The sequence below is a fragment of the Eublepharis macularius genome, chromosome 3, assembly GCF_028583425.1.
Source record: "Eublepharis macularius isolate TG4126 chromosome 3, MPM_Emac_v1.0, whole genome shotgun sequence".
NCBI lineage: Eukaryota > Metazoa > Chordata > Lepidosauria > Squamata > Eublepharidae > Eublepharis > Eublepharis macularius.
In genome coordinates this window covers 51588326-51616076 of record NC_072792.1, presented here as the reverse complement: position 1 = coordinate 51616076, position 27751 = coordinate 51588326, and the positions used below count along the sequence as shown (strand labels likewise).

Below are 27751 nucleotides of genomic sequence, written 5' to 3'. Positions count from 1 at the left end.
GTCTTCAGCTTTTCCTCCTTTACTCCCCCTGGCAGACTCTCCCCAGGAAAACTCTGCAGTTTCAGCTGCCAGGCTGGGCTACACCCAGTAGTGCAATAGTGAATCTGCAAGGATTTGCAGATGGTACCTTACTTTTCCCTGTATTCCCTTCCCCACCAACACACACGCTAGTTCTTTCTGGCAGCTTACATATCCTTACCTTCCCCTACTTCATTCTCTCCTTACCACCCACCTACCCACCTGCCTCCCTTCTTCAGTTACATTTAGTATTTAGTTACTTCATCTATAAAAGGTAAAGGTCATCTCCTGTGCAAGCACCGAGTCATTACTGACCCATGAGAGGATGTCACATCATGATGTTTTCTTGATAGACTTTTGTTATGGGGTGGTTTGCCATTGCTTTCCTTAGTCACCTACACTTTACCCTCAGGAAACTGTGCACTCATTTTACTGACCTCAGAAGGATGGAAGGCTGAGCTGGCTACCTGAACCCGGCTTCCACCAGGATCAAACTCAGGTCATGAGCAGAGCTTGGGCTACAGTACTGCAGCTTACCACTCTGCGCCACAGGGCTCCAACTTCATCTATATACTGTGTTATATCCATAAAGGGGACCCAAAGCCCATTTTAACCTCAAAACAGTCCTGTGAGATAGGTTAGGCTGAGAGTGTGGCCAAGATTATCCAATAACACCATGGCAGAGTGGGGATTTGTACCTGGGTCTCCCAGATCCTACTTTGAAATTCTAACCAGTACACCACACTGGCTTTTGTGGGTGGCTGTTGTTGAATAGTAGCAACAAGCTGGGCCTGGGTGAATCATGCAAGTCACTGGTATCAAGTCACCCAGTGGTTGCTGCCAGGTCTGGCTCCAATAAGGCCTTCCTCAAAGGTCAAAACAGCCCTGAAATGGGCCCTGCCCACTTCCCCCATCTTTTGCTGTTGGTGACCAGTACTGTTAATAGTTGCCTAGCAAGGGCCAGTGAAGGCATTTATTCTTAAAGAGGCAGGCACTACATTGGTTATTAGGGGTGGGATATTAAATCCCCAATGTATTTTTTTTTTAGATTTCAGATCTTTTTTTAGATTTCAGATTTTTCTGCAAACGTAGGGCTTTTCTCAGGTTTGTAAAAAGGTCTGTGTTATTTGCTCGTGGCCCAGGACAGGTCATCAGATTTAAGTATCCACACATGGGGCTACTTTGTGAATTAGATATATCAATGCATCAGGTAGAGAAAACGAATACAATGAGTACAATGCATCAGGTGGAGAAAATGAAAATGATCCCTCACTCTCTTCCATAATACTAGAACTTTGGGGTTCCAAATGAAGCTGATGGGCAATAGATTCTGATTAAACAAAGTAAGTACTTCTTTTATTCAATGAGTAATTAAATAGTGGAATTCACTACCTGATGACATAGTGATGGCAACTAGCACAGATGGCTTTAAAAGGGATTAGACAATTTTATGGAGGATAGGTCCATCAGTGGCTACTAGCCATGATGATTAAAATGATTCTTCACATCCAGACTCTAAATACCAGAGCCAGTTTGGTGTAGTGGTTAAGAGTGATGGGACTCTAATCTGGGGGACCGGATTTGGTTCCCCACTCCTCCCTTGAAGCCAGCTGGGTGACCTTGGGTGAGTCACACGTATCTGAAGCTCTCTCAGCCCCACCCACCCCACAAGGTGATTGTTGTGGGTATAATAATAACGTCAAGGAAAGGTCTGAGACTCAGTAGCCTGTTTGTTGGCCCTCATGGGCAACTGGTTGTCACCAAGTGAAACAATGCTGGACTAGATGCCCCATTGCACTGATTCATTAGGGTGGGTGCTATGTTCTGAAAACTCTATTTCCCAAGGTTTTGTGAGATATTAGAAGATATAAGCAGATGTTCCTTCATTCATATTTTTAGCCAGTCAGCACCAGAATGTTGTATGTTTTTGCCACCTTAAACTTTTAATTAAACCATTTCTATGCCACCTTTCAAGCTGAACCAGAGTTCCCAGCATGGTGAACATCAAAACATTTTGACATTTTGACAACATTTAAAACATAAGTGCATGTAAAATATTTAAGCAATTCAAAGAAATACATAAAAGCAAATACATAAACACTTAAACAGAGATAACAACACTCTTTTTAGCATAGTCGATTTTTGCCTGCATTTGGCCCCGTACCTCTTCAGGTTTTCTTCCAAATTCTGGACAATTAATTCTCACTTCAGATTTCAATGTGGCTTTTCAAGGATTCTCTTCTGAGTTTTCTCTTCATGCAGGAAAGCATCCAGAATTCATCCAGAATTGTAAATCATCCAGAATTAGGAAGAAAACCCAAAGAGGTATAGATCCTGAGGAGTTAGCTGTGTTAGTCTGTAGTAGCAAAATCTAAAAGAGTCCAGTAGCACCTTTAAGACTAACCAATTTTATTATAGCATAAGCTTTCGAGAATCAAGTTCTCTTCATCAGATGCCTGATCAAAACTGGGCAGATACAGACAGTTTTGATCAGGCATCTGATGAAGAGAACTTGATTCTCGAAAGCTTATGCTATAATAAAATTGGTTAGTCTTAAAGGTGCTACTGGACTCTTTTTGATTCCAAAGAGGTATGGAGCCAAAGAAGGTACAACCAGAAAAGCCAATAACAGTTAGTGGAGGAACACCAAGCCAATCAAAAAAAGCCTTCAGCCAGTGGTGGAAGACAATGATAGAAGGAGACAGACTAATCTCCCTGGGGAGGAAGTTCCAAAGTTTCCAAAGTATCTAGATATTAACAGTTCTTTAAACACATGTTGAAAAACAAATGCTGCTTTTACCTCCAGAAGTCCCAGTTTTACATAAAGGGTTCATGTGATTGTGACTGGCTAACTCAGAATGGCCATTTCCCCTCTTTTCTGACTCTGGCTCCCTGCTCATGTCAAATAGGTTGCCTGATTTTCACAACAACAGGAGAATGTTCGGATTTCAATATGATGAGTAAAACTGGCTTATTCATAAGCTTTAAAAATGGGTCTGTACAGTAATATAATATGGAGTAAGAAAATGATTCACCTTGAGGAGTTATGTGCTGTGCATATGAGCTTGTAAGCATGAGGGACACAAAAGATACATCATTGCTACAAATACAAGATTGTCCTCTGTTTCGTAAGGGTACTGCCATTGCCCACATCAATGCATGCAGGAAATTCTGAACAAATCCACACCCATCATACCCAGGGCCTGCTAAACTCTTGTATAAACAGCTGCGGTGTAACCTTCCTTAAATGCTGTTGTCCTTGAAGAAGGCTTTTGCCCAATGCAATGAATTATTTCTTTGTGTGTGCCACTTCGACACAACCCCAACTTAAATGACGTGTTTTTTGTTTTGTACACGCCCTGTGTTAATTACTTTTCCACTTCTATAGTTCCACTTCTATAGGTGGGATAGAGTTGACTGTACACTGAAGGTCTTATCAGAGTTTTGAGACAGGGTTGCTAACATTCAGGTGGATCCTGATGATCTCCTGGAATTACAACTGATCTCTAGAAGACAGCGATCAGTTCCCCTGGAGAAAATGGATGCTTTGGAGGGTGGGCTTTATGGCATATACTTTGCTAAGGCACCCCCCAAAGCCTCCACTCCCAAATCTCCAGGAATTTTGCTGCTCAGAGTTGGCAACCTTAGTTCTGAGGAGCTTTAAACTTTCCTGTTCTTAAGTGGCCTGTTCTTAAGTGGCAATACATTAGATTTTTTTTACCTATACAGGAAAAGCAACTTGGTATCTGATTTTCTTTTCTCCTTCCTTTCTGTATTTTGTAAAAGCTTATGAAGCCATCTAGAGCGATGTCAGTGAGACCCCCTCTCGCTCACACAGGCCTTCCACACTCCTTGCCATCTACGGTCCACCATCACACACCACCTGTCTAGCCTCCACTACAGCAGACAAAGAACCCTGACCCCAATCCTCACAGGGTTCTCTCTCCCTTCTCGGGTTCTGTACCAGACAGGCATCCAGTACCTTGTGTTTGCCTTCCCCCACCCAGCTACAGCCCAGGGCTATTGCAGAACAGGGAACTCAGGTTACTTTCCCTCAGTATACACTGCCACCATTTAATGCACTAGGTCCTTTCCACGTGACTAGAGCATGTGTGCGTACGTGTTTTATTTCCCCACCAGCTAACAACTTCAGTCCAGCCAGGGTTAAACCGTTCACATAGGGGTGAATGGATTTTAAATTAAAAACCAAACAGAGAATATTTCAAAGTAGAGATGGGCATGAACCAAAATACAAACCAGAGTTTGTGATGATCCAGGCCAGTTCGTGGTTTGCGAACCGGCGGTTCGTCAGAGCCCATTTCTGACGAATTGTCACGAACTTTAGGTTGGTTCGTTTGATTTGTTTTTTTGGTTCGTCACTGCAGACAGCCTGGTGCCAATCAATCAGTTTCCTAGGCAACAAGGGATAGACTTCTTGCAGACTCCTGCTGACCCTGAAGTGGCCTTCTGGTGGCCTGGGAGTGACAATTTGCTGACCTGGATGTGATGTTTTCACGAACTGAATGAACCAGTTCGCAAACTGGAGTAGGTTCGAGAAAGTTTGTGGTTTGTGAAATGCAATGAATCACGAACCACATGGGTTTTTTTCTGGTTTGTGCCCATCTCTATTTCAAAGTATCAGAACAGATTTGTAATCGGCAATCTCTCTCTGCTACTTTCCCTCAACAGAGTCAAAACTCTTCTCTCTCAGCAGCTCCCAAGAGCCTCCTTTTTCCTCCAATGGACTCATTGGCTCAGCATTCTGCCCAGTTCCATTGGCTGACTCCCAGGATAGGTGGAACTGAAGCCAGTCCTTTCTGTCACACCATCCATTTATCATTTCTATTACTATTACTCTTTCATCTTCTTGATAAGGTTAGCAGTGCTGCTGGGGCGACATGCAAGTGTAAGCGTCTTTAGTTGTCTCTCTGTTTCCTTCTTTGCTTGCTGCTTGTGAGGTTCTGCTGCCTTTCTTGTTTCATAAATTGTGGTTAGCCTTTTGTGTTTAACTAATACTATGAAGCAATAAACTTCCTGAGTTAAAACGGGGATGATGTGGTCTCATGCAGTTTAACGTGTGTGTGGCAGGAAGTGTGCAAATTCACAAATTAGGATCTTGCAGATTGCATACACGGATGATAATGGAGTGTGAGGTTTGCTGAGCCATATAGAATAAGTTTGCCCGGTGAGGCCTGGAGACCTCCGGGAATTACAACTTACCTGCAAATAGGATCGTTAAGAGATATTCTCTTAACTGTTCTTTACCCAGTTTCTCCCTGAAAGCCAACAATCCTTTTCTTCTATTTAGGATTTTGGAGTCAGTTTATAATCCCTTCTTTTTGATAAAAGACAAATTTGTAGAAAAGAGGGGCAGAAAGGGAAGTTCTGCAAAATTTCAGAATTTCACTCTGTAGATGCTTAGAGGCAGGCAACATCTTCCTATCATCCTACTAGGGCACCGCCCTGGGTAGTATAACATAAAACAACTGCAAGGGTGAACTTACAAAAGAGTGTCCTGATTTCTCTTCAAAGAGAAATGAAAGAGAAATCCTGCTTTTAAAAGAGGAAAAACCCCAAGGAATCAATGGCTATTGATTAAAAGCTAATTCGGAAAAAGAAATTCTGTACCCAATAACAACACTATCTCCAGATGACAGAGTTCAGTTCCCCTGGAGAAAATGGCTACTTTGGAGGGAGGACTGTATGGTAATATACACCATTGAGGTCCCCCTCCTCCCCAAACCCTAGCTTCCTGTGGCTCCATCCCCACATCTCTGGGAATTTCCCAACCCAAAGTTGGCAAGCCTAATGCAGGGGAGCATCAGCAAAGGGAGAGGCTTAGTGGTGGTAGGGGTACCTGACGAAAGGCTTGTACCAATAAAACTACCTCTGCTGGCTGGAGCAATATAATGGTTGATCTAGAGAAGCCAACCAGTTACCCCTGGAAAGCTCACAGCAGAACAAGCTGGCTGTTTAGGGCACCTCTGAATATTCTTCAGAAGCTTCAGGCAGTTCAAAATCCAGCAAGTTCGCTTGCAGGAGTAACTTACAGTGAACGTATCTCAACATTTTTTAAATAGTTACACTAGCTACTGATTATCGTTGGGTTATTTAGCTCTAAAGCCAAATGGATTGGAACTAAGAGATAATCTTCTCTCTTATGCGGCTGCTTCATTCAGGTGAAGTGTAACAGTGCTGTGGACAAGTCTTTTTCTCTCGTGAAGTCTTAACAGTGGAGTGCCCTCTCCACAGTAGTTAGCAGTGTGCCGGGTCTCTTGTGAGTTTCTCTCTTCCTAAGCCTGTTGTTGTGTCATTCATAGTGGTTGACCTCCCCTCATTTTGGCCTACTGGATCCGTCTGTCTTTGTATGGGTACTTTTCTCCTTACTAATTTTAACATAGTTTTCTGGATTTGTTATCCTCTTTGGGAGCTACTGCAGCTTCATTGATTTTAACATAAGGTGGTTTTATTAATTTTAGTGTTTTATTATTTGACTGTTGCAGGCTTGTGAATGATTTGTTATTTATTGTCACTTTAGGTCTTTTTAAATGGGAGAGAATCTCATTTAGGGATATAAATATACTCTAAATAAAATAAATAGCAGCGGGTGACGCAGTTTCAACAGACAACCACAGTACAGAACCTCCAGGCAGCCTTTCCCAGTAGGAATATTCAGCCATCTAGATTTTCTTGATGAAAACCACCAATTTAGTCCATTTATGTAGGGGGAAATTTTCAGTCTTTTTAAAATTATTCTGTGAAAACCATGAACATCTAGCTGTGAGCAAGTGAGTAATCTTTTTCAAGATCTTGGGTAAAACACATATAGTTTGAGGCTTGAGTTATTTTCCCACCTCTCGTGGGATATATGTATCTTGGTTTCTGTGGCTATCAATAATTGGGTCACAAGGGCCTCTTTTTTGTAACTGTTCATGATCTGAAAGGAAGTCCTTGTTCAGTGAATCTTTTAGTGCTGAAAGGAAGAAAGTGTGGGTGGATCTCTAGTAATTCTGAACCACCTATAATATTTGACACTGTAAGGTTTTAAGACTGTTTAATTTTACGGATTTAGAAAACAACAAGTGCAATCCTAAGCAGAGTTCCTCCAGTCTATGTCCATTGATTTCAGTGGGCTTAGAATGGAGTAACACTGTTTAGGATTGCACTGAAAATAGATGAAATGCATATCAAAACACTTGTATGTCTTCTAAATGTAATATAACCAAAGGAGTTGCATGCAGTCTTCAAAGTACTTGCATTGACTGAGAGCCTTACTAGAATGAATTGGGGAAAGGGATGTTAACAGAACTGGGGGCACCTCATGAGGTATTAGCTATTAGCATGGAGATGCTGTCATTACAGAATATAGGAACTCTCTAATCAAGAAGCTGTTGCCAGACTGGATGATATTGAAGGCAACTGAAATCACTAATGGGCGTGCTTTTAACATGGAAGAATAATTGAAGAGAGGTAGCCATGTTAAGTCTGTTGTGGCAAAAATAAACAGGAGTCTTGTATCTAAAACTTATTTGTCTTTAGGATTCCCCAATTCCTCTTTATTATTGTAAAATAAGCACCATCCTAAGGAGAGTTACTCCAGTCTAAGCCCATTGATTTCAATGGGCTTAGACTGGAGTAACTCTCCTTAGGATCGCACAGTCTTACCTTTGAATATCTATGATTTGTGTAAAGAGTTTTAAAATGAAATATAATCAAAATGGGAGGAAGATCTTAGTCAAGTAATCCCAGGGGCAGGCTGGGCTTGGACTCAGGTTGCTTCTAAAAAAGTTGATTTGCATTTAGAAGAAAATGATGCTAAAGTTCACCTCATCAGTTTATCTCAAGTATATGCTAATCCCTTTATTCTTTTAATTTTTTTTTAGAAATATAGAACAATATAACATAAAATTAGATCTTATCAAATGCTACATATAGAAAAAAATTATCCTAGAACTTGTAATTTCAAAACACAATATTAACAAACCATTTGTTTGATTAACTTCTTATATTATTAGATAGATTTGGAGAAGATTTTTAGTCTTCCAACTGGGGCAAAAATTATGCAGTGCAGCTAACCCTTTTTGATTGTGGAATGGCACCTAAATGTGGAAAATTATTTTTCACAATAATATAGTTTGTCAGAACTCAAATGTTTTTTTAAAAATCAAGTGTTTGTGATGCATTCAATCATATACATTTTTATGTGCTAAAATGCTTTTAAGCTTTAATGTTGTATGATGTTTGCTTCTCTGGTATAACTTCAGTGAATTGTGAAGTTGTTTTTGTCATTATGGAATAAGCATCCTGCTTAAATGCCTCTTAAAATCCCCTTGATATATTTTCTTTCCCTTCAGTAACAGAACACACAGCGTCAGCTATTCTTGGGACTTGAATGTACTCCCCCAAAATAAAGGAAGTTGTTTCACTGCACAGCTTGTGTCATCTGGTTCGCCTGCAATTGTTGGAGGACATTATCCGTTTTCATGCAGTGCTGCACACTATAGTGGAAATGTTGTCAAGAAAACATGGTATAAGGTACTATGTGAAACAATTTCTGAATTTTTTTGAACGACAGGAAACCTGATGAAGTCTAGATGACACGCCTTTAAAACATCATCAGTGTTGTTTTATACTGCTGGCTTTTGCTGTAATAAATAGAATGGAAAAAAAAACCCATCATCTGCTACAGGGCGGGTCAAGGTCTTGCACATACGCTGTGGAGTTCTCGACCATCTCTCATTATGACATGGGACGTTATGTTTTGCTGATACATCCATCTTCACACCTGGCCTGTTCCAGTGGTGCAAAACAACACAAGATCCTGAACTGATTTTTAACGGCCTTGTTTTTAAACCAGTTCAGGATTTTTCTACGTATTGTAAAGACTGTGGAAGATACTATGAAAGGCAAGCCCTAGGCTGCTATAAGCTTAACTGGGAGCAAGACTAATTGAATAAACTGGGATTTATTTCTGACTAAACATGTATAGGATTGCATTGTTACACTGCAGTCCTAAGCAGGTTTACTCAGAATCCTACTCAGATCTATTCACAGTGCAGTTCCCTCCCAAGAAAACAAAAACAAGAGATACTACAATGAAATTGTAAATTTTATTATAACCACACCTTATAGTTTTCAAATCAATGTCATATTTGGGGGAGAATAATGCAAGCCTTTAGGCATTTAGGGTGACTAACAATGTAATCCTAAGGAGAGTTACTCCCTTCTAAGTCTACTGACTTCAATGGACTTGGAAGGGTGTAATTCTGCCTCGGATTCAGTCAATCAGTATTTATTAATACAGTCTAGGACCACACAGAACATCCAAAACTGTTCCTTTGAATAAAACACATAAAATTACAGCAGATAAAACATGGTTTATACATAATTTACACATAAAATTCTTTGGAAATAAATAATATTTGTTAAAAATCAGATTATACTTCTTACTATTTCCTTATGAATTTTACACGCTGCAGCGAGAAATCTAGCACAGGGAACCTAGGATTGCACTTTAGGGCAATCAGTACAAAACATTTTGCTTTAATTTTGAAATGGATCAGACTGTATTGGTTGGAGAAATAATAATATGAATGGCCAGCAATGACCTTCCACAGAGCCAGAACTCTTTCCTTGTTCCCTTGAGATAAATGAATGCTTTAAACAACAGTCTTGGCTGCAAGACGGCATTGCTTAACAAGGCTTTTACCATTCTTGCCAAGTTGAAATGCTGTTGATTTCCTGAACTTGAGTTATCTATGATAAACAACTGCCAGATGATTAAATGTTTCTGCAAATAAATGTTGGTTGTATTTTATTTTTATTTTATTTTATTCATGTTATTTATTATTATTTATGTTATTTATTGCATTATAAATTTCAAGTCTATGTTGTATGGGGGGAGTCATGGAAGCTAACAGAGGACTCCTATGTAGGTTTACCAACGTTGGATTGGTAAATTCCTGGAGATTTGGGGTAAAGCCTGGGGGTTGGGATTTGGGAGAAGGGAGGGACCTCAGCAGGGTATAATGCCGTACAGTCCACCCTCCAAAGCAGCCATTTTCTTCAGAGGAACTGATTTTTGTAGTCTGGAGATCAGTTGTAATTCTGGGAGATCTCCAGCCACCACTTGGCAACCCTGCTTCAATGCCCATTGACTTTCGTGTATAATATTGTCTGAGGTGTAGTGGATAGGGGTAAGCTCACTTTTAAGATCACCCTTCAGTCCTGTTCAGTTGCTAGCACATGAGAGACTTTGGTAGTTTCAATACCTTGTCTCTTTATTGCTTTCAACTGAGAGAGAACACTTTCAGGTGGAGAATACTCACACAGGAAGTCTGCAACCAACACACACACAGAACCAGACCTAATGCAGACTCTCCCCTACAAGCCTTGATGGGGGAAACAGAAACTAGCTCTTGAGGGTTTACTTGAAAAGTAAGTATAAATATATACATCACAAAACGGACTTAAAAACTGCTTAAGATGGCACTGTAGGATAGTAAACAGAAAGGTTATTGGCTAACCGGGTTTGATTCCCCACTCCTCTGCTTGAAGCCAGCTGGGTGACCTTGGGTCAGTCACAGCTTCTAGGAGCTCTCCCAGCCCCTTCCAGCTCACAGGGTGATTGTTGTGGGGATAATAATAACACACTTTGTAAACTGCTTTGAGTGGGCATTAAGTTGTACTGAAGGGCGGTATATAAATTGAGTACTATATTGTTGTTGTTGTTGTTGTTGTTGTTGTTATGTTTATGTTTATCAAAAACAATTTAGTGCAAAGTAATAAATGGGTTTGTTTGTGATTGGGCTAAGGTTGCTAACTCTGGGGCTGAGAAATTTCTGGACTTTTGGGGTGGGCCTGGGGCGGCAAGATTTTGGGTGGGACATCAGTTGAATAGAGACCATATTCCAAAGCACTGTTTGCTCCAGGGGGACTGATCTCTGTCATCTGGAGATCAGTTGGAATTCTTGGAGATTTCCAGGCCTACCTGGAGACTGGCAACCTTAGATGGTGAGGAGGGATTGTCTCAACACTAAGCAACATGCATTGATGTGTTTTTGCATTTCTAGGTTTATGTTCAATAATAATTTTTTTAAAAAATGTCTTAACTTGAACAGAACTGCCTCTTTAAAGAAGAGGAGGAATTGTATATAAAAAAGCTAACAGTTGAGGACTCTGGGAACTATACATGTGTGGTGTCCTATCTTAATGCAGGAAAGCTATACAATGCCACCAACACAATACAAGTACAAGTGATAGAAGGTAAGGCTGGATTCAGAAGATAATGTTGTTTGGTAAAGCTGCTAATATTTTTGATATGTCTTACTGTATTATTATCAAAACGACATAAATAAAAACACGAAATATACTATTAATGGAGTATAAGAAAACAGGGATGTATAGTGTTCTTCTATATTGGAAAGTCCTTCTCCAGCTAGCGGATCTTCTGAGCAGATGGTCATGGGATGGGGTTGGTGATGTGCAGTTGGTGATGTGCAGTTACTTAGGTACTGTTGCAGGAAGTTTACGAATTGTGAGTTGGATCCTGTGACTCTCTTCTGCTAAGGTGGATCCTGTGATTCTTTCTTGTCAAGGAAGAAAGATGTCCTCCAATGAAAAATTAATAACAACAACATTCAATTTATATACTGCCCTTCAGGACAACTTAATGCCCGCTCAGAGCAGTTTACAAAGTACGTTATTATTATCTCCACAACAATCACCCAGTGAGGTGGGTGGGGCTGAGAGAGCTCTGAAAAAGTTGTGACTGACCCAAGGTCACTCAGCTGGCTTCAAGCAAAGGAGTGGGGAATCAAACCCAGTTCTCCAGATTAGAGTCCTGCTGCTCTTAACCACTTCACCAAACTGGCTCTCAGAAAAAGTACTGTTTCTGATGCAGAAAAGCTTCCTTTGGTGGGGAAATATTTTTCTTTTTTGAAGGAAGTTAGAGGAAGACTTAGTGGAAGGTAGTAATAGGATCCAACACATTTGTGAAAGTGTCTGACCCCAGAAGTCAGCAAGGTAGGGCACTTGCTTATAGGGTTGCCAACCTCCATGTTGGTCCTAGAGATCCCCTGGAATTACAACTGATATGATATTATACTTGCTGAGGATCTCTCCCCTCCCCAAATTTCACCCTCTCCTGGCTCCCCCTCCCAAATCTCCAGGAATTTCCCAACTTGGAGTTGGCAACCCTACTTGCTGGCCACAGCCTAATTAAGGAGTCCAGACTCCAAGGGCCGTGCCGCCATTTTGAGTATCAATGACAGTGCCAGATCTTGTTAGATGAAGTGTGTGGTTTGTCTGATCTAACAGTGAACACTATGGGCTGTGCCTAGAATCTCCTGTGATACTGTGTTGTTCCTAGCTGTACATACTGATTTCTTTTACCTCCTCATCAGACAGTTCTCCCTCACTTCCATACCACTGTGAAGCCTCTTAAGGACGCTGAAAAATTGAGCCAGCCTTGGATAAAATCGCTGTACCAGCACACCCAATGATTTCCCCTCTCCCATTGTTTCTGCTGATCTTTATGGATCATTCAACTGGTGTCTTCACAGGAACAGTTGTTTGGTTAACTAATTCTGATGTAAATTTTCCATCTATATGTACTTGCAGGATCATGTGAAAGTGCCAAGCATGTACTGTTTTTCTGTTTGGGACAATATTGATTACGTAGTTACATTCTGTTTAGAATTTTTCCACATCAAAAGGGCTCACAGAAACCTTCCTCCAGAGCTACTAAAAATGTGTATTAAGTGGTGTGTCTAAGAGCCAAGCTACAAGTGACAAATGACACTTGCCTGGCAAGTGAACAGACTCACGTGTATTCCTCCCTGTTCACTTGCCATTTCACTTGCTCTCCACTTGCTCTCCACTTGATCAAGTGGAGTGCAAGTGAATGGCAAGTGAACAGGGAGGAATACACGTGAGTCTGTTCACTTGCCAGGCAAGTGTAATTTGTCACTTGTAGCTTGGCTCTAAGCCACAAGAATGTGTGTGCTTGATTGTACTGATGCCGATCCTGAATCAAGTCTGTCAACATTTGTTGTTAGCAATAGAAAATAAGTAGCGGGAAAAACTTTAAGCCAGATTTTTTTTTCTCTTCAGAAGATGCTGAATATACAAAGCCAACAATAATTGGACCCGACTCTGAAGAAGTTGAAATAGAAATAGGTACCTCTCACTATTTCTAACAATATGATGAATCGTTGTGTGTTTATGTGTGTATGTGCTGGGGGTTGTATACACTTTATTTGAAACAGTGGGCTTCTCCTTTTCTTAACAAATATGTATAGAAGGAAAGGACACCTTGGTGAGTTCATAGATCCCAGGTGGATGCAGTCAGGAGGGCTGGAAACTTACTTACTTACTTACTTTAGACTGAATCCAGCATTAGCCCTCTATCCATGCTAAAGGAAGCTCAGTAGTAGCGCTGTATGCTGTCCTTGTAAAAGGAGGGGAAATACAGAATTTAAGAAAAACAGAATAAAAGTACAAGGTCTAAGAATTTACAAGATTTTTCTGATCTTTATACTTTTGGGGGTTGGAGGAGAGGCATGCCAAGGCTTGTGGTTCGTAGGCCTCCTTCTGACTAATCCTTATCTTACTAGTTAATTGGGTAGACAGGGGTTATCGTACTCTGATCAGAAGGGGGGACTGTATTCAAGTGTTCTTTCCAAAAAGGTCAAGAGTAGAGATGGGCACGAATCAGAAAAAAAAAGAACCGTGCGGTTTGTGGTTTGTCGCATTTCACAAAGCACGAACTTTCACGAACCTGCCCTGGTTTGCAAACTGGTTCATTTGGTTTGTGAAAACGTTACATCCAGGTCAGCAAATCATCACTTCCGGGCCAGCAGAAGGTCTGCAGGAAGTCCATCCCCTGTTGCCTAGGAAACTGATTGATCGGTGCCAGGCTGTCTGCAGTGACAAACCAAAAAACAAACCAAATGAACCAGCCTAAAGTTTGTGGTGGTTCGTCAGAAATGGGCTCTGACAAATTGCCGGTTTGTGAACCACGAACTGGCCTGGTTTGTCACGAACTTTGGTTCGTATTTTGGTTCATCTCTAGTCAAGAGCAATGAACTGTTTACCAATTTTTGTACTCAACACATTGGGGATAGTGTCAGAGCGATGGATGGCTGCACAGATGCTATGACTTCTGGGCAGTGTGCACCAGTAGTTTGAGACAAAGAAGACATTTTTCTAGGCTGTTGAGGATGGATGGATCTCCACTGTTCTTGTTGTGAAGAAATGGAACTGTTTCCACCATTTTGTGTTTACTTCTTGTTATGTTTAATGTTTAAAATGATTGCCCCTGGGGAGGAAAGGTGTTAATTTGTTACAGGCATAGTGTTTGTAAGGTCAACCTAGAAAAAAGAAATCAGAAGAGTGAGATGCTTGAGAGTCTGGAGAAATGAAACTTAAGAAAACAACTCTGGATCCCACAAAGGGTTTCCATGAACGGAAAGAGGGATGTTTTTTCTCCAAGTCCCCTGCCCCACGGCAGACTTCTAATTCCTCTTTCATGCTCTTTCTGGGGGTTCCTTGTCCCCCAGAGCAGTATTTGGGGGGCATTTTAGTGAGAAAGTAATGGTCCACAAATACTTGAGTCAACTGATAGAACTGAAACTTGGGTGTTCTCACTAATTGGTTAAAATTTGGTCAGGAGTACCAGATCTAAACAAGAGGAAAAGGAGGCCAAGGAGCAAGGGTTGAAATGGGAGCATTAGAGTGCTATAGAAAAGAGCTGATAAAAAAAATCTTTGCTGAATCATTTATTTATATTTATATTATTATATATATATATATTATATATTATATATTTATTTATAATATACAAAAAGGGAAGGAAGCTGACCAAGAAGAGAAATAGGTTGAGCTAAAAGTAATGGCTTTGTTTATAGGGAACAGCTGGGTGCCTTTTCCTTTTGATTTTCTTACCCTGGATGCTTTTAGGAGTTTGGCACATACTAATTAATTACTTTTTAATTTAATTTGTTATTGATGCTTTTAAAAATATTTGATACAAACCTGATTTTGTTGTGTCTCTGGAACTGTCAGTGAAATCAGAAACTTGAGTTACACCCTTCTAAGCCTGTTGACTTCAGTGGACAAACAGTGCAATCCTCAGCAGTTACTCCAGTCTAAGCTTATTGACATCAATGGACTTAGAATGGTGTAACTCTGCTTAGGATTGCACTGTTAGTAACTTAGTAACTTACCTTAGGAGTGCACTGTCAGTTTCCCACCCTAGGGGTGAAGTTGTGAGTTCACTGGATCCCATGAAAATGCTTTTTAAGTTTTGGAGGCAGCCAGGAGAAAAATAGAGATTTTCACCTAGTTGTAGCAGTGAAAACCACAGGAGGGGAACAGTTGGGCAGGGTCTACTGGAGCTGTTTTGCCTCTTTTTCCCTGTTGCTGACATGCAGGCTGGGCCATAACTCTCCTTCACTTGGCACAGTACTTGTCAGCCATTTAGAAGCCAAATCCTTATGTGGCTAGTTCTGCAGCTTGTGAAAAGCAATTTTGATCAGCTAGGATCCTGACAAAATCTGCTTTTCTCACAACTGAAAAGCAAAGTGCTCATTAATTACTTAATGTAATTTCTTTTAATGGCCCCACAAGGGCTTCTGAAGTAGAATTCAGACCTTTCACAGTCCCAGTCACTTGTTTCTGTTTGCTTTCCTTTATTACTAAGATAGTAGTTTTTAAGTGGTGCGCGCCACTAGTGGTCTGGAAGATCTTTCTGGGTTTCAGATTAGATGGTTGGCCATGGATATAAAGGACAATGTGGCAATGGGTTTGGGTAGCAGTTGGGTCTTCGATGATGGTGAATTCCTTCTTATAATAATGGAGGGGGGCACTACTGTGAATTCATCAATGTTGATTTTAACATATGTTCTGCTTAGGTAAAGAGAAGATGATCAACTGCACAGCTTTCTTGGGTTACTCTAACAATTCACCTAATGTTTCGTTTTATTGGCTACATAACAAACAATGGTTAGATAACTGTTTAGCTATCACGGATAGTGTATCTCCATGTGAAATGGACGGCTATATTACATAGTAAGTAATGTTGATAGAAAAGTACCATATTTCCATAATTGTATAGTGTCCTCCTTGACATTTTGGCATATTACAATTGCCATTTTGAGGTCTCATCCAATCAGCTGGGATAAAATAGGGCATATCAGTAGTAATGGACACAAACTGGTTTGATAGTATTTTCTGCCTCAGAACCTCTGGGATGGAGAGGGGGTTTAGAAATCTCCAACAGAATTCTCACCACTCTCATGAATCTAGGGATTTTTTAAAAGCCGTAACAATTAAGCAAACGCTGAAAGACTGGTTGATATGCAGCTGTGGTTCATGAAGATGCTTTCCTTTCCCATATCCTCAATAAAGGAAACAAACCTGTTCAACAAAGAGATTACATTACAAAAAAATCTTTGCTCAGACCTGCTGGAATTGGTTTGGGCCAGCTAGTTTCATGTCAAAGGCCCTACCATCTTGGAACACCATATGCTTAGATTAGCCCATTGGGTGAAACCTATTAGTAAAGGTGAAAAGCTGTTAAAGTAATTTGTGGGAAAGGCATATGGCATTCTGTAGGATGCTAGAATAACATCTCTACTTATTTGAATTACCCTTTCCTGGTTATGATTTTCTCATTATGCTCTCCACATGCATTGTGAGGCTGCGTCTTTTGTTACCATTTCTGATGTTACTGTCTTACTCTATTTGGAGATAAAAAAGATGGAAAATAATTTTCTTCTGCAGTTTTGATTTGGAGATATACATTGTACATCCCCAGAAAATCCCACTCTAGATGACAGTAATGACTACTGTCATTTACTCTACTCCAATAAATGTTTTTTTAGCATAAAAATCTGCCAGGTTCTGGTGAGGCCTGGAAATGACAGACTCTCTACTTGGAGAATTTACAATCTGCATTGTCTGGAAAAGGCTAGGATGGAATTTGGGCAAGACAGAAACTGAATATGAGGAGTAGAGATGTGAACGGGAACATAAAATGATCATGGAAGAGCAGTATGATGAAGCTAGGAAAAGCTTTGTTAACAGAATGGCTTACAATGATTATTTGCCAGATTATGACTTTGTGTAGTGTAACAAACAATGCTATACCGTCAACTTGCATCAAGTGTCATGTGCCAGTAAGCCATGGTACATTTAATACCACATGGAACTTTCATATCACTTGGTGACTTCCAAAAGCCTCAGTTCACATACTTGCCTACCAGTAACCAAGGAATGAGTAATCAAGGAATGAGAAATTATGCTTTTAAAGGCATGTATGAACTAGGCAGGCGGATCTTCATGAGGTACCTAAAGGAAAAGAGCAAAGCAGGCTCATAAAAGGAGGAGAAAAAGCTGTTCTAAGGAAAGGAGTGCCTAAAGGCACAGGCAAAAAAGCAAGTAGGGGAAGATGATGGAGGCTTTTACTATAAATTAGTTTATTTGTCAGAGAATCAGTTTTGTTCTTCAGTCATAAGAGATTATCATTCCGTTTTCTTCAGAGATATGCCACTGAAGATTTGTGTCCCAAAATTATTTTAAGAGAACCATTTTGTGGAAGGAAGATCCCTTATAACTCCTCCCTTCCCCCTTTTTTTGCAGTAATGAAGGAGCCAAGTTCTTTGCCTTAAAGCAATTGTGGATTAAAAATTTTCAAGAGGAGGATATCAATTCTATATACACCTGTACTTTATCAACTGCAAAAAGTACAAATGCCCAAACAAAAACATTTACACTGAAGAAAGGTATGTATGATTTACATCCAAGAAACCAACAGCAAACTTTAACTACAGACTTGTGGATTTGTGTAGTTTTTGTTCAAGGAAAATAGCTGCTGTCCATGTGAAATATGAGTGGAATTCTTTATAGCAACCGTAACATACTGCTACTGTGACTGAAAGCAGGGCAGAACAAATGGCTGTATATAACTCTGTTTGCCTTTGTTTGTTTGTTTGAGCCCGCAATGCAGGCTCAGAGTGGATCACATCCAGATTTAAAATACAATACAGTGTACAATAAATAGGTAGTGCAAAACGAAAACAATTAAAACTGGTAGCAAGAGTTCAGAATTTGTTGATTTACACTTTTCCTTTTCTCTCAAAAACACATTGAATTGTGATAGTACCCAGTATAAGGAAGCAGAAAATGACGCAAAAGGAACTTCCTAGATATGAAGCTCTGCTGTAACTTTTTGAACCACTGATTGTTTTTTCCTGTGGAACTAGGCACATACTCGTATGTTGAAGTATTCCAGCCAAAGTGCTGTAGTGCTGAAATCTTGTAGCTGTGCTGAAATCTGTTCTTAGCTGCCCACTGTTCCCCCGCCCCTCTTCAGCTCTTCTTTCCCAAGTGTACCTTATCAGTTTTTAACCCAGCTAGGTTTATGATGTATGATGGAACTACTCAATCAGTAAGTCAGTGACAAAATACGATATCATTTGAATGATAACAACATTTGACTGTAACAGCAAAGATTCCTAGTAAAACAAAGCTATTCAGTCCATCAGCAAGCACAGTAAATATGACAACAAAATATGATATCTAACAGCAAAATTCCTAGTAAAACAACATAATGCAGTAGGACCATGCAGAGTGAACTTGTAATTCTACTTGTTTATAAAGCTCCTACAGTAATACTTCAATCTGTTAACTTCCGTTTTAAAACTGATTGACACCAGTTTTCGTGAACTTCTCTTAAAGAGATTGCTCTTTCCCTTTCTTGTGAACTTAAACAACCCCTCAAACAAATACTACATAACCTAAACAATACGCACAATCAATTATTGTTAATTAAGTTTTGTATGATTTCTGGCATTTTTCAATTAGTCTGATAAATTCTACATTTTCTTAGTGAACAGCATAGTGTTTTTATAGTGGTTCTGAGCGTCTGTTGGGTGATTGGATATCTCCATGTAACATCTTTGCAATGTCTCTTGAAGCTGGGTGATGGATCACCTAGATTTGTGTGTTGATTTGTTTCCTGATGATCTAAAACATCTTGATCATCCACTTCTTCTTCCATATCTTTTTCTGTGTTGATTGTTGAAGAGTTGTCCCAGGTTCCTTGTGGAATATGTAGCAAGTGCTTCTGTTTCATCTGAGTTTGTGCCCTTGTAATGTAACTACATCATATGAAAGTAGAACTACCTTCCTCCTTGCAACCACTGTTTGCTATGATAATATGGTCATTTTTATGTAAAGGAACTTATATTATACATTTTGTTTCACCTGATTGTCCTCCTTCCATCTCTGCACACTTCTTGAATTCCCCATAACCATTAACGTGGGCAGGCTTGTCCTCAGTTTCCGCCATTCCTGGCGCCATGTTATGTTTATGATCATAAAGAGTACTCAGTGAGTGATAGGGGTGCCAGGTCACCCAGAGACCAAATGAGGTGGGGGGAGCAGGGCAACAGGTATTACCCCTCATGCACATATGCTCCCATGCCCACCCATTGCACCAGAAAATGACATCATTTTCCAGCATGACAAGGAAGCTGTGGGTCACATGGGGGGATAAATTAGCTAAAAGTCACCCCCAAACTCCCCCCCCCCCATAGCTTCCTTGTCTTGCTGGAAAATGATACCATTTTCCAGCACATTGAGGAAGCGTGTGTGTGCTCTGCATGCATGCCTCCCCCAGATGCCTTTCACCCTCTCCTAGCCAAATATGCAGAGTTGGACGGGTAGGGGATCACCCACCCCAGAAAGGAGATGGCAACCCTAGGGGTGCATTTGTAATTCAGCTTGTTTCTTAAGCTCCTGCAGTAGGCCTTGAGTCTGTTAACTAAACAACTCAAACTTCAGTTTTAGTAACTAGTTCTTGTGAGCTTCTCTTAAACGTGTACAACCAGTAGCTCCTCACAGAGGTAATCATAGCATGGATCCATGTGCCCTACCGTGACCCTTTGTATGAGAAAAAACTGCACTTTCAGTGAGTGAAATTGTAGTAGGAAGGCAAACTGGTAGGAAGAGCAAGCAAAACCATGAGATGGATTGTAGAATTCCCCCCCCCCCTTATGCAGCAAAATATTTTTCAGTATCATTTAATGCATTGTACCTGGAAGCTCCGTCTAGACAAGATGGAAGTGCTGTTGGTTGAAAAAGTGCCAATGAAGGGTTAAGGAGTCTACCTTTCCTCAGTTAGTGAACTAGTCATGGCCTTTCATTGAGAAGTAAGCCTTATCCACGCTCTAATCATGTCCAGGTTTATAAAGTGCTGTACGTGGCACTGCTTTCGAAGACACTCTGAAAACTTCAGATAGTGCAGAATGCAGCACAATAAGGTTATTTACCATATTTATTTATTTCATTTGCATTTGCTCCATAGTGGGGGCTTGCATCATTCTCCTTCCTTCTCTTTTATCCTCACAACAGCCCTTTGAGGTAGGTTAAGCTGAGAGTGTGTGACTTGCTCCAACAGGCTTCCATGGCAGAGTTGTGATTTGAACCTGGGGCATCCCAGACCCAAGTCCAGCACCCATTACACCACACTGGTATTACCTATAGTAACATGTTTTGCTAGTTCTGACAGTACTTCATTGGTTCCCGGGTTGTTTTGAAGCTCAGTTGAAAGGACTAAATCTTATTTGTAAAGGCCTCTTATTTGTAGAGGTCTGAATGCAACATTCTCGAAAGATTGCCTTCTTCCCATAAGAAGGTGACAAGTGTATGAGGCCCTGATCTCTGTGACCCCTGCCTCCTGAAGTAAGATGCATGGTAAGCAGAAAAAGTGCCTCTTCTGTAATAGTGGTTTATTTGGTGCCTTAGAGCGGAACTACAAGTGACAAAAGGCACAGGTTGGACACTTGTCAGCTTCCCTCAAGTTTTGATGGGAAATGTAGGCATCCTAGTCTTGCAGCTTGGCTCTCTGACTGCTGTCCAATGGACTTTTCAACTGTCACTTGTCCAACATTTCGCCAAGCTGCCTACATTTCCCATCAAAACTTGAGGGAAGCTGACAAGTGTCCAACCTGTGCCTTTTGTCACTTGTAGTTCTGCTCTTAGATGAAAACTTTTATTATTTGCAGAAGCACTTTGCTGTTCTTTTGATAAATGTCGTGTCTCTGTGTTTTGCTATATAGCCTCAGTGTTTAGCTCACTTTGATGCTGTTGAATTTATTTTACTGCTGCTAAATTTATTTTTAAAAAGTTATCACTGTTTTATTGGTTTTAATTTTTTAGACCTTATTGTATGCAGCTTCAAATAATACAGTAGTAATTAAAATTGTGCTGTAGAAATATACTGCACATTTGTCAACAGAATATTATGGCATTAATAAGCATTTTAATTAAAATATGACTATTGGGAGGATCCTGCCTGGTTAAATGTAATATTTCTTTTTTTCTCCCAGTTAAATCTTCAGATGTCTCTCAGTACACTTTTACTACTGGGATGATCATGGCGATACTGTGTCCTCTTGGTGCTCTTGTGGTGATAATCCTGTGTGTTGTATTCCGAGTTGAGCTTGCCTTAACATACAGGGATCTAGCAGCAAAAGATGAAACTTTGGGAGGTAAAATACGGCTTGTGTGTACTTGTAATACACAAGATCACACCTTTTACAGTGGCATCCTGAGCAGAAAATCAGTAGAAGTTAACGGGCAAAGAAAGCTATAACTGTTTAGAATGGTGCTGCTAATCTCTGAATAACTTTCCTTCAACTAATTCCTCGTTGAATAGATGACCTTACCTTTCAATGGGCTGCAGTTTTCACTGCTGATATATAGCATCTCAGGAAAAGCTTTACAAAAGAACAGGCTTTCTGATGCTGTGGCATCGTCAGATTGTAAAAGTATTTGCTAGGGACTTTGTATCACACATGCAATTTGTGTCCCCGGATGGACACTGGCTTTTATCTGTTTGTGACCAAAGCGTAGGGAGAAGTGGCCGTAGCCTCCCTAACACTGCTATGACTGTTTTCACATCTTCAAACCACCCCATGCAATTGCTACTGGCTATGATGTAAAATTTGCTGCTGATAATCTTGGGATAAACTCTAATACCTTCCATGCCGCAAGCTCCAGTGCAGCACAGGAGCTAAGAGCCAAACTAGCCATTATATGTGACATGAGTTGAAACACAGGTGCCTGACCTGACTCACTATTATACATAACAACTTGTATGGGTTTACTTGCCTTAAAAAAATGCTATGTTGCTCCACTGGCCTCCAGAACTCTGCAAGGGGGAGGGGGAGGAAGCTTCAGTTTCCTTCCCATGCTGTTTCCCCAATGGAAATGGCAACGGGGGGCCCTGTTTGTCCCTTTCTCTTACTCACCATCAGAAAGGGGCAAGCACCAATCCCCATGGCCCTTTCCACTGTTGAAAACAGCAAGAGAGGGAAGTCAAAAGTTACACACACACACTGCAGTGCTCTGGAGCCCAAGGGAGCAACAGATAGCTTTTAAGGTGAGAAAATTCACTTCATATGATTTGTTATGTGTGACAGAGAGTCAGGTTGGGCCCCCGTGTCCTGACTCATGTCACATGTGACATCTAGTTTGGTTCTATGGCAATCAAAGCCTACGTATGTTGACTCTTTAAACACCAGCTGGGTTATTAATAGTTCAGCTGATAGGGCATGTAGTGTGGAGTGATATCTGGCTTCATGTCAAGATCACTGATCTAAATTGTTAAACATTAATGAAGAAATTAATCTCCCCCCCCCCACCCGCACATGCTGGCTTCCTACCATTCCACTTCCTTTCACCTGTGGAGCCTCCTTCAAACTCCAACCTTAAGTAGGATAGATAACAATGTTTCTTTGTGAATGGTTTTGCTCAATGCATCATCCCCGCAACACACACTTTTGTTAGTGAAGAAATGTTTATTCAGTTGTATGGAATGAGGTTGCCATTAGGAAATCTGTGTGCAAATTGTTCTATGGGTCTGAAATGGCGTGGAGTGTGTTCCTGAGGGTTTTCCCAATTAGCTTGAATCTTTCGGGATTCTACCTCCTCAGGAAGCCTTCTGCACCATCTAGTGGGGTGGGAGGGGTCTGAGCAGAGGCAAAACTTACCTTCAAAAGCTGCAGAGTGAGGAGAAAGTAGACTTTTTAACTATATCACATTGGGTAAATACATTGTTCTTTTTTGTTTCAGATGGAAAAATATATGATGCTTTTGTGTCTTACTTGAAAGACTGTATACCAATATGTGGTGAAGAGAGAGTGTTTGCACTGGACATTTTGCCAAAAATATTAGAAGAGCATTTTGGATATAAATTGTGTCTCTTTGAAAGGGATATTTCTCCTGGAGGAGGTAGGCTGCAGGGAAATCTTTAGCATTATATAACTCTGTTTTTGCAACAAGGGGCAAGACCTCTCAGCTAGAACAAGCCTTCCTCAGAGATTAAAACAGAATGGTTTGTACCATAATTTAATGAGGCCAAATTTATCTACCAAGCAAGCTGTTCTTGTGCCATGGTTAAAAAAAAAAGAATTACTTCACGAGGATTTTTTAGATTATATCTGAATCAAAGGAACTGTCATGAGCACAGAGATAAAAGCCTCTGAGAGGAACAATTAAACAATTGGTTAATTCTCAGTAGGTAATGAATCTGCAACTCTGTGGCCCTGAAGCACAAAGTGTAATATTTTTGTGTTCATTCGTAAATATTACCAGAATGATTAATGGCTTAGAACAACTTTAATGCACTAACTGGAATGTCTTGTATAGCAGTCTCTAAGCCTTGTTCTAGAACTAAGAGCCATTCTTGTGCCTGTCACAAGAATGCCACCACCATTTTAAATTCATTTTAAAATGCTGTGATGATTGGGACTGCAGCAAGGCACTCTTCGCCCCTCCCCCACGCCTTCTCAAGTGCTGAAGCAACTGTGTGTGTGAAGGAGCGTTACAGCCACTTGAGTCACTTGATGGGAGAGGAGAAAAGAGCATCTTAGCCCATACTTCTGGGGGTCCAATCAGGATAAGATCCTCACAGCATTTTTAAATGACTTTAAAATAGTGGTGGCTTCCTCACGGTAGCTACAAGGATGCCCTTACATCCAGTTTGGCCCCAAGGCCTTGCTCTCTTAAAGCAAGTCCTCAAACTTCCAAGCAAGGCCAGCCCAAGCATTTTGGGACCCCTCGGCTTGGTCACTCAAGTCATCACCACCACCCCCGGCAGGAAGACGGCATCTTCCCTCCTTTCCCTCTGTTTCAGAGAAGCAGGAAGACTCTGAATTCTTCCTTTCATGCAGTTGTTAAAGACCTGCTTCCAGGTTCTAACACTGTTAAACATAAATTAACATCTCTAAATTATAAATGAAAAATCCTGTCATGGCTTGCTTTATATCAACAGTTTGCACCACCTTTCTTGACTTAGAACATTATAGGCCCTGCCAAAAAATGCTAACATTCTGGAGAAATGGTTTCTTTCTGCTGTAGTATTCTAAGGAAGTTTTCCTCTTAGTAACTTTAGAATAGTATCTAGTCCCCATGTGATGGGCTGTGTGAAGGAATAATCTAACTGAAAAGTGAAGAGAATGATACTTACGTTTGCTGCCTTTTAAAACAAAATGGAAGGAAGAAGAAGGTGTGTACTTCAGAAAGAGGTAGTGTTTGCTAATCTGTCCAAAATGAGCATTATGCGAGCAATGAATATTATTGCTCTACATTTGGTAAAAGGTTCACACTTCCTTAGAGGAAGATGTACTTTACTTTTGATAGTGTCACAGAAACACTGTGAAGTTGTGGTTCTTAACTGCCTTTCTTCCTGGAAGTTACTTCATTTCTGAATATATCAGAGGTCTGATTGAGCTTTTGTTTTCAAAATTGAACCTGGGTTTTACAGGTGGCTGAAACTTGAGTTTGACACGAGATAGTATTTTCTGTAATCATTATCCCCTTTACAAATAGTCAATGGCTATTTACATTGTAATGTCCTTTTAAGTCAATGGAATTCTACCAGTCAGAGAGGGTGACCAAGCAATTGTTCCTTCAGAATTAAAAAAGAACAAAACTGGTCAATATTGTAGTAAAACAGCAGTCTCATGGAACAACAGGAACGTGTGTAGTGTGCTTTCCTGGTATATGAGATAGGAACATGAGGATGTAATGCCTTGAAAAGGCTTGTGTCTTTAGTGCAAATGCAGCCACCCATCCCTAAACCAACCAAGTTAAGAGGGCAGCCAGGACTGCAGGCCTGATGTAATACAGGCATGTTAGCTATTGCTTCTACCTGTGCCACTTACAGCACACTTGTCACAGGTGATTGCTCATAGGCTATATACAAAGAGAGAGAGAGAGAGAGAGAGAGAAAAGGCGGGGAAAGATAAAATGAGCTTTATTTTTTTTAAAAAAATTGTTCATGTAACTATGGTGCTTACAAAGTTTTTCCTGTCTGCAGTTCTTTACATTGCATTGCAACTAGCCCACAAAATTATGAAATTTCCCACGATTTCTTTTCCTCTGTTGTTAACAGATAGAGGAAGGAACGAAACATAGTTTAACTTACGCCTGGTTCAGACTTTTTTTTGCCCATCAAATGATACTATCTGTTTACAATATGGCAAGCAGCCTATCTTGGATAATGACAACTAGCAATATCTGTGGTTTCAGAAACTGTAAAAAATCTCAGTAGATCTCAGTATTACTGTCAACTGGTGATTATTATTATAATTGCTGGTTTTATTCTGAATCTGTGTACAGAATCTAATAAATCATTTAGAGTCTTTTCATGTTAGTTAGAGATTGCTACAGATAAACATAGTTACTAGATCATTTCAGATGGTAGCTATGTCGGTGTATAGTAGAAGAACAATATTTGGGTACAGTAACACCTTAAAGACCAAGTAGATTTCCAGAGTATTTCAGTATTTTAAACTAATACCTCCTCCATTTACAGCTATCGTCGATGATGTCCAATCATTTATTGATGGAAGTCGAAGATTAATCATTATATTGAGCAAGAATTACGTATCTGACAAAGTCATGTTTGAACTTGAAGCTGGATTGCATAAGGCCTTAGTTGAACGGAAGATCAAAGTAATATTGATAGAATATATGCCTATAAGTGATTTCAATTTCTTGCCTGATTCATTGGAGCTTCTTTCATCCAGCCACAGGGTAAAATGGAAAGGAGAGAAGTCTCTCCCATTAAATTCCAGATTTTGGAAGAGACTCCGCTATGCAATGCCTGCAAAATCTTCATCAATGAATGCACTAGCTTATTTTCGTAGGTTACATTCTAGGTAAAAATTGATAAAAGAGTTTGCACTGCATCCCATGTGGGTTTCCTGATGAGGAAACCCATTTCTGGGTTTCACTATGGTTAAGGTTAGTTGTTTTTCCTCAAGACAGTTTCAGGTGGGTAGCTGTGTTGGTCTGTAGTAGAAGAGCAAGATTTATGTCCAGTAGTAACTTTTTAAGACTACCTTGATTTCCAGGGTATGAGCTTTCAAGAGTCAAAGCTCTTTTGAATCTAGGAAGCTCATACCCTTGAAATCTAGTTGGTCTTTAAGCTGCTAGTGGACATGAATCTTATTTTTCCTCAATATCTCTTGAAATACCTCAGTATATCTAGAAGGGATACTTTCCTTTGTTTGACAGTTATTCAGTTGTGTATAATAAACATATTTGGGATGACAATAAATAAAAAAATGGATGTATTCATAGCATGGCTGCCACTGTTCATATTCAGAAAATTCACCACAGGAAGTATAAATCATACTTTTGTTGTTGTGGATATATTTTATGTACATTGTTGTGAAGAAGATTTTATTATTATTAATGTTATTTATAGTCTGCCTTTCTTGTTGAGAGTGAAGGCAGATTACACAGTATAAGTCAACACAATCAGCAGCTGGAACATTTGAATAAGAAGATGTCGTTTGCAGAAATTTGAAAACAGGCAGGAATCCCAAGAAATTCAATGCAGAGCTGATACAACGCTGAAACAAAACATAAGCAATCTGAAATGCCATATTAAGCAACATAGAAACTACTCAGTAGGAACAAGCTTTCAGCAACAGATAGTAACCAGTAGTATAATCTACAGTCCCTGTCCCTTTACCAGAGGATCTGTCTGAGCCATTTCTTACAGCACAGCCCTATTACCTGTGTAAAAAAGCCCTTCTGAACAATTCAATTCTGCATGGTTCATGGAAAGCCAGGAGAGTGGAAGCCGTCCTGTCTGGCCCAGGCAAGCCATTCCACAATTCTGTGTCCCCAAAAACTTCAGTTGGTACTTTGTTTAGTTTAAAGAATAGTATGAAAAACAGGCTTCTTTGTATGCTAAAGAGTAACAAGTAATTTGTGAGCATTTTTTAAAAAGAATATGTTTTTTTAGAAATACATGTTGCATTTAGAGTAAGTTTTAATGCAATTTATAATAATTGATTAGAATTGTGTATTAGACCAGTTATTTCATTTTGGAATATTGTAAACAATGTTTTTGTTTGTTTGTTTTAAATGGCCATATTTAAAACAAATGCTTTTGGACATTTTGTATATATAAACTACAATGTGAAGGCTTCCTTTTATGTATGAATGAATTTGTTCATTGTTTAGTCATAGTGAAAATTTATCAGAAGAAACTATATTTTTGTAGCGGTTTTGTCCCTTTTATGATGAAGGCTTATGCCAGAACAGGAATAGGCTGGAGCCCTGTAGTCATTCTTCATTTTCCAACTTCTTCAGAGTTCTTACTGTTCATCTTCTGAAGTCAGTCTGAAATCTAACCTTTTGAAGT

General features: G+C 40.0%; 1 protein-coding gene across 1 annotated transcript in view; it reads left to right on the top strand.

Moving 5' to 3' along the window:
* IL18R1 (interleukin 18 receptor 1) overlaps positions 1-26705 on the top strand; it is a 78775-nt gene extending 52070 nt beyond the window's left edge. The window contains exons 10-16 of the mRNA XM_054974367.1: positions 11139-11283; positions 13132-13197; positions 15933-16089; positions 17662-17804; positions 21414-21575; positions 23161-23319; positions 25907-26705. Of these exons, the coding sequence (XP_054830342.1) occupies positions 11139-11283; positions 13132-13197; positions 15933-16089; positions 17662-17804; positions 21414-21575; positions 23161-23319; positions 25907-26256 (1182 nt within the window). The 3' untranslated portion in view covers positions 26257-26705. The remainder of the gene's footprint in view (positions 1-11138; positions 11284-13131; positions 13198-15932; positions 16090-17661; positions 17805-21413; positions 21576-23160; positions 23320-25906) is intronic.
* The last annotated feature ends 1046 nt before the right edge of the window (positions 26706-27751 follow it).